Here is a 7,352-nt window from a genome sequence, read left to right as displayed (position 1 = left end):
GCACTCGAACGGAAACTTCCAGCATTTCGACTGGCAATTTGACGATACACACGATGTAATGAACGAGATGACCGCCTGGCGGTTTGCGCATGTGGCCCCATGCGGAATACTTGTATGAGGATACACAACGCAGTCAGCTACGGCTAGCGGCACGAATGACCTGTATTAGCGTCTCAATTAGGAACCATTTAAATCAGCAATCAACTATTTCCGGAGTCTTGCAACGTTCCACTATCATGTATGCGAATCAGTTTACCTTATTCCCCGCCGTCGGTCGCCGTAAGCATCCGCTAGGCGCGTCGGTGCTTTGTCGAGCCTCAAACGGCACGAAAGATTAACGGAAAAGCTAGGATTGTGGAGACTTTACTCGCGACATCTCCTTCGGTGGATTCATGTTGGGCAATCTCCGTAAGCCAGACACGTAGCCGCGCGGGGTACACAGCATGTTGCGCATTGCTCCACGCGCCGTGCAACATTGAATGCAGAGATCCGCGGGTGTTACCGAACGCCGACAAATGGCCCTACCATCTTCTCGTCTGTATATTGAGTCGTGAATTAGGCTGAAAAGCTTATGCGTCGTGCGAACCATATTTGGCGTTGACAGACAGCATGCATTCCGAAACCGCGGTCGAAACTATGTAAGATTGCTTGCGGTAATGTATCCGGCTGATGTTTCACACAACGGCTATTCGCGAAAACCTTGGAGCGATGTTATTCTGTGCTCCTACGACTTGATAACTACCGGTGCGGGAGAGACGAGGTCGTGATCAGAAAAGCACATTTCTGGCACGTCAACAAACCCCTTGACGATGCTTCTTTCGTCGATGCACCTTCGACTCAAACATCCCACGCTCTCTCTCTATCTCAATCGCTAGCTTTCGCCCTGTAATTAAAGTCACCAACTGTCATCGTCGCATCTCTCTTTTCCGCTTCTAGAGGAACGCCAGCAGGAGGGTAAATTCACAACGCATCCGCCACGCCTGCTCTCATACTGCGTTGCTGCATTAGCGGTATATCCTCCCACAACAGCGGGCAACTCACACTTCTCGTGCTGTATTTCTCGTGTTCATCGCGTCACAAGGTGAGTGCGTCACATTTCGCCCAGCAAATTCCTTGGTTCAGGGCACGTTTTCGCTACCACATCTCTTGTCATCACAACAACAACACAGGTCTGGAAGACCGACAACTCTGGTCCGCAATACGCTCTGCTGTCGTATCGCGTCCCTATGCAACATCCAGTTGCTTTCATTTTGGGCTCCTAAACCTAGTATTTCGACTGTGGATGACAGGCGCGATCGTCACTCACTCTCACCGCATATGACCTCAATGTGGCTAGTCTGTTTTACACGCAGGGACTGCAGGCTCTGATGTACAAATATATGTCTCTTTGCTCCCCTCTGACCGGCTCTCCGCAGATATACCTTTCATTTGCTGCCACAGTCGCTCACCATGCTCATCCCGTGGCTCGCTCGATACTTAATACCGTGGCTTTTGATATCATACGTCACGTGTAAGCCTGTATCGGAAAGAAAGAGCTCTCATACCGTCCGTCAGTCCGCAGTGGGCGTAGTTACCGGAGTGAAGTCGCGAGATGAAAACGGTAAGTACTCAGCTAGACCACATGTCTATGGATCGCCACTAACATTTCACAGGGAATGTGTACGTGCGCCGGGAAGTGAGGGAATTGAAGAACAACGCGCCAGACCAATGGACTCTGTACATCTTGGCGCTGCGACAACTCCATACAACTTCCCAGAACAATCCCACCTCGTTCTACGGTATTGCATGTGAGTACATCCGCTATCAGCATGGCTCAACACTTACTAACATACACCCCAGCGATACATGGAAGGCCTTACGATGTCTGGGGTGATGCACCAGGAAAGAAAAACAAGATTGGCAAGGCTGGCTACTGCCCACATGGCAATGAGTTGTTCCTGGGTTGGCATCGCCCATACCTGGCGCTATTCGAGGTGAGCGCCTTCACCTTCCTATAAAAGGATGACGACAATGATACTGACTCATTGTAGCAATCACTGTCAAGCCATGTCTACGATATCGCTAAAAAGGCACCCGCCGATCAGATCGAACGGTATCTCAAGGCAGCAAATGAATTCCGCATACCTTATTGGGACTGGGCCCAAGGTACCACCATTGGCCCTGTTCCCGACTTCTTTACAGCCCCCAATATAGCGGTGACGGATACGGACGGCAGTCTAACAGTGGTGTCAAATCCGCTGTATTCCTACAAGTTCAACCCCATACCCGCTGGCTTTGATCAAAAGGTAAGCGATCTCAATCTTGGAACATCGAGGTACAAAGTTTCTAATTTATCATGCAGTGGGCCTCTATGAGTTCGACGATACGATGGCCGAGTGACGCGACCGCCAATGCGACATCACGACAATCGATGTTTGTCAGTGCCTTCAATGCCCAGTCCACCAATCTGATATCTCAGGTTGGTGTTGCTTTCCGAGCGAGCACTTTCTCGCGATTCTCTAGTATACTAGAAGACCCGCATGGCTGGATACACGGCGTTATCGGCGGTGGCTACGATCCCACCACCTCTTCACCTGGTCATATGTGGCCGCTGGAGTATTCGTCATACGAACCCCTCTTCATGTTACATCATGCGTAAGTGCGCGTAATCACTAGGATCACATAAGCTAACAGCCGTCAGCAACGTCGACCGCCTACTCGCATTATACCAGGGAGCGCACCCCGATCTCTGGATGGAGAAGTCAAGCATAGGACCGCACGGCAACGTCTATCTTGACGACTACCAAGACGTTGACGCAAACACTGAACTCCTCCCATTCAGAAAGGATCCCGGCAAATTCATGACCTTCAACGACTGTCGCAACACCACTGTCCTAGGCTATGCCTACCCGGAAACACGGCGTTGGAAGTTCGCATCAGACCAAGCCTACCAGGCAGATGTCACAGCGAGCATTGCAAGGATGTACAGTGGACGCGCCCGCGCACAGAGCAAAGTTACAGTCATGAGTACCAAGCCAACGCCATTCGGAGAAACACTCGAGAACAGCAACGGCACCTACACCGATTGGACTATCGAGACACAAGCGATCGCTTCCAGGCTCCCACCGTCATTCATCGTGAAGTATTCACTAGGCGGCATGTTCAACTCCGATCCAGTCGTCGACGTAGGAAGCTGGATGATGTTGATGCCGGAGCGACTCGACGATGTGCACACCGAGAAAGATTCCTCGATACCGGAGAAGTTGATGAACGGTACAACAAGTATCACACCTTATCTCATCGAGCAGATTGAGAACAAGAGCTTGAAGAGCCTGGAGCCCAGCGACGTGGTGCCTTTCTTGACTGAGAAGTTGACCTGGAATGTTTACGATGTAAGTTCACCCAACCTCATGGCTGATATCAAAACTGACTTATGCTTCTAGCAAAATGGTGAACGTGTAAAGTTCCCAGACCAAAAGACTCTTTCAGTCAAGGTCTTCAGCACCAGCGCGCGCGTGCCAGACAACGACGAAGAGCCGATCGAATACGACGATGGAAGCACAGCTTATCCCGAGATCACGGCAGGCAAGTCTGGTGGTGACAAGATGAGTCGTCCGGGAATGATGCCTCCACGATTCTAGTGCCTTTGCGCCTTCAGCAAGTTCGTTTTCAGAGTCGTTAGCTTTCCTTGTGTCCTCTCCCGTAGGAGGTAATGTGCGGTAGCAAGACATATCGTGACCAACATTGAGCCTTCTTTGATAGAACGGAAGTAAAATTGACCCACTACGAAAATGCGTCTTCTGAAATTGCAAAAGTATCTTTTCCGGCTACATATAATAAGCTGAAGGCCTCTTCGGTGATGCGTCACCCCGGACATACGCCGATCTTAACCCCATCCGCTAGCCTCGTACCCCACACATGCCATCTGATTCGCTGAGCTGAGCTTCCAGACCTCAGCACGGCGCTTTTCCGAAGAGCTTGTCACTCCTTGTACATACTTAACCACCTCAAGCATTACTCAAGCATCATTAGCCGTTTCCCCAGCTGATGCAAATATTCTGCGCAGATGGCCTACCCACTCCTCCGTAGTTCGCGAACCCTTCAATCGGCCCGCCTAGCCGCACTACACCCGCGGATACATATCCGCAGTCTATCAACCATCGTCACAACATCGTATCCATTTAACCAACGGCACACACCCCACGACACTCAATCACAAAAAGCACTCCAACCACAGCCAAGGCTCTACAGCCATCACCAACAACACCAGCCCTTCAGCACCTCCACCCCCACCATGTCAACAGAACCCCTACCAAAAAAAGACTGGTCAGCAACCCAATACCTCAAATTCAACAACGAGCGCCTCCGCGCCGTCTACGACCTCGTCTCGCAAATCCAACCAAACATCACCAATAAGCCCAACCCGCGTATCTACGACCTCGGCTGCGGACCAGGGAACAGCACAAAAGTCCTCCTCGATGCATTTCCCTCTGCGCGCATCACGGGTATGGACAGCAGCCCCGACATGCTGAAAAAGGCAAACGCGGAGTTCGAAGGCAAAAACAGCGTGGATTTCGTGCGAGGGAATCTAGCGACGTTCAAAGCAGATGGAGACGTGGATGTGCTATTCAGCAACGCGGTATTCCACTGGCTCCGGTCTTCCGAACGCATACCCACGCTCGCGCGCCTCTTCTCCTCGCTGAAAAGCGGGAGCGTGCTGGCTATCCAGGTCCCGGATAACTACCACGAGCCCTCGCACCGGATGATGCGTGAGACGGCGTTGCAATCAGGGAAAGCGTGGTCGGACTCCTTCGCGGATACGCAGATTGGAGGTTTGAAGGATACGACAAGACCGGATTTGGATCCTATTGAGGAGCCGAGTGCGTTTTATAATGCGTTGGTGGGAGAGGCGAGTTTGGTTAATGTGTGGAGGACGAGATATATGCATGTGCTCAAGGATGCTGGCGCGATTGTGGAGTGGGTCAAGGGAACGGGGTTGCAGCCTTATCTGAATAGAATTGAAGGAGAAGAGGTAAAGAAGGCGTTTTTGGAGGAGTATGAGAGGGGACTGAAGGGCGAGTATCTAGAGTTGGCGGATGGGAAGGTGCTTTTGGGATACCCGAGGTTGTTCGTTGTTGCGGTCAAGAAATAGAGCTTTGTGAAGTGAGAGTTGCATTAGGGGAATTTAGATCCGATGTCAACTAACTACTATGCTATGCTGTATTTATATACATGCTTTCTGGAGAGTGCCATGCATGTGCGTTCAAACAGCTAGCTATCTATACAGGTAGTATACGACCTATCTTTGAGCAACATGTTAACTAAGATTCTCGGCCTGACATGTGTTGGGCTCGAGATGTATACGGAGCCGTTCAGGTAGTAGTGGAGTTGGGATAGTGACGCTTCGTGCATCGCCGACAAACCCGCACATCACATCCTCTATAATTACAGCCATGGACCCAGCTGTCCTGTTGCCTGCAGTTATCGCATGTGGTGTCGACGCCCTTGCTCCAATATAATCGCCTAAACTCGTGGTCATCGGCTCGAGGATGGTATTGCTGCAGATGCTGACCGAAGGGTTGAAACTGTACTGGAACATGCAGTTGAGGCTGAAAGATGGGAGCGTTCGGTACGGGGGCATACACAGCTGGTGCAAAGCCAAACGGTGGGACAGGAGGTACGACGTGAGCAGGGTTTGTAACGTAGAAGGGAGCATTGTTGGCGGCCACTGGTGCAGCAAAGAACGCTGGTACGGTTGGTGCCATATTCGCAGGATCGACGACGTTTGGGGCGGCAATGTTGGTGGGTACTGGTACATCAGCAATGCGGCGCGCATTCTTTCCGCAATTGCATGTACGCCATGGCGCCTGACACCGGTAGCAGAAGTGGTGTTGGCAGCGGCATCTAGAAAGTCAGTCAAACGTATCAGACGCGCATGGAAGTAGGTACGTACGTGATGTGAAGACAGCCACCCTTGAGCTCTACCATCTCGTTGCAATTGGGGCAAGTCTGCCATTGCTTCTCCTTAGCCACATCCATGAGTTTCTTCACATCTGTATCGTCTTGACAGAGACCTTCATGTTGCCCACGTTTGCAAGTCTCGCAGGTTGTCTGGATGCATGTTGGGCATGTCGCGACGTTTGCTACGATGTTGACAGGTCTGATCCATTTCGAGCAGAGAGCATTACTGCAATACGTTCGGTTTGGTGTCTCCAGTTCTTCTCTCTTGGCCACAAATCGAGCGAAGAGACCAGGCGGCAAGTAAGGGATGCAGGCAAAGACCGGTAAGATCTGATTACAGCATCGTGGTGGGAATTGCGAAGAATCCGTGATGCAAGTTTCGAAGAGGTGGATGAGACAGTCGCGGCAGTATGCATGAGCCTCAGCGTCACCAGTGTTTTTGCATTGGAGCTGGATTGTGTCTCGGATGGGGTGCATGTCCAAGCACGCAGAGCATTTGCGGGACATGATAGTGCCGGATCCCGCTGCAGGGAGACCATGATCTTCATTGCCGATTGTGCTGGACGAGGCGGCATTGGCGGTAGCATGGATTAGAGTAGTGCTGGCCTCTGATCCAAGCTTGGTTCGCTTGGTTCGCCCGTCATCTTCCTCTCTAAGTGTTGTCGGCTCAACGCAGGCGGTCCGTTTCTTGAGTGTAGACTCATGCGTGTATGGTGTGAATGAGTTCTTGTCTTCATCATCCGCATCTTCAACGCGCGAACGCTTGAAACTATTCAGTGACAAGGCTGGCCACCAGCTGTTTCCGACAGGAGGCTTGGTCTTGGTACGTGCCGTTTGCGTCCCAACGGAGCTGAAGCGGGGAGCTTCTTGAGCGAGCGTCCCGCCGTTCACGCCTTCGGACTGCTGATCTGCCGCGATTCTATGTGTTCCGTGATCGTTCGTTACCGCAGGGCGTTGAGGCACCGGCAGACCTGCAAAGCTGCAAGCCATCTCGTAGTTGCCTTCATAGTGTCAGCATTGACTCATGTGCCATAATCAAAACGCTTGTACTCACGATCAACCTGCTGCGCTTCACCCGAGTACCGCGTAAAGGCCTCTCGGACAGCGTTGTCTTCCCGAACGATGATGAGTGTAAAGACTGCATCGTGTAACTTGTTCCAGCCCTTCATGAGCTCATCGCGAAACGCGGCGAAAGCGGCCCCTTCGCGGTCGTCAGGGCTGGTTTTGGACAGGCTCTGAAGGGCGGCGTTCAGGTCCTCGCGATGGAGCCCAAGTATGACCTTGGTAGTGGCGGGATCCATCGTGCGCGCGACGCGTGATACAAGTACAAGCACAGGCTGATGCGGGCGAAGAGAGCTACCGTCTGAAGCCTCCCATAAGGCAGGTAGTGCTGCGAAGCGATGACCTTGGGC

The 7,352-nt window shown here is 51.9% G+C and overlaps 3 protein-coding genes across 3 annotated transcripts; 2 read left to right on the top strand and 1 right to left on the bottom strand.

The window, feature by feature from the left end:
* Positions 1-1,449: 1,449 nt before the first annotated feature.
* On the top strand, positions 1,450-3,620 carry J4E92_007571 (uncharacterized protein; the record flags this gene model as incomplete). Its single annotated transcript, XM_051498934.1, has 7 exons — positions 1,450-1,600; positions 1,653-1,787; positions 1,840-1,973; positions 2,031-2,285; positions 2,342-2,634; positions 2,681-3,371; positions 3,423-3,620. The coding sequence occupies 7 exons, from the start codon at positions 1,450-1,452 to the stop codon at positions 3,618-3,620; spliced, it is 1,857 nt and encodes a 618-aa protein (XP_051350669.1).
* A 653-nt stretch (positions 3,621-4,273) lies between these two features.
* Positions 4,274-5,131, top strand: J4E92_007570 (uncharacterized protein; the record flags this gene model as incomplete). Its single annotated transcript, XM_051498933.1, has 1 exon — positions 4,274-5,131. One exon carries the CDS (start codon positions 4,274-4,276, stop codon positions 5,129-5,131), a length of 858 nt encoding a protein of 285 aa, XP_051350668.1.
* Positions 5,132-5,904: 773 nt separating this feature from the next.
* Positions 5,905-7,241, bottom strand: J4E92_007569 (uncharacterized protein; the record flags this gene model as incomplete). Its single annotated transcript, XM_051498932.1, has 2 exons — positions 5,905-6,941; positions 6,995-7,241. The coding sequence occupies 2 exons, from the start codon at positions 7,239-7,241 to the stop codon at positions 5,905-5,907; spliced, it is 1,284 nt and encodes a 427-aa protein (XP_051350667.1).
* Positions 7,242-7,352: the final 111 nt, after the last annotated feature.

This window comes from Alternaria infectoria, assembly GCF_024043175.1.
Source record: "Alternaria infectoria strain BMP 0036 chromosome Unknown scaffold_13, whole genome shotgun sequence".
In the NCBI taxonomy this organism is placed as follows: Eukaryota; Fungi; Ascomycota; class Dothideomycetes; order Pleosporales; family Pleosporaceae; genus Alternaria; species Alternaria infectoria.
Note: the sequence above shows the minus strand (reverse complement) of the source record. Positions and strands in the feature narration are given on the sequence as shown.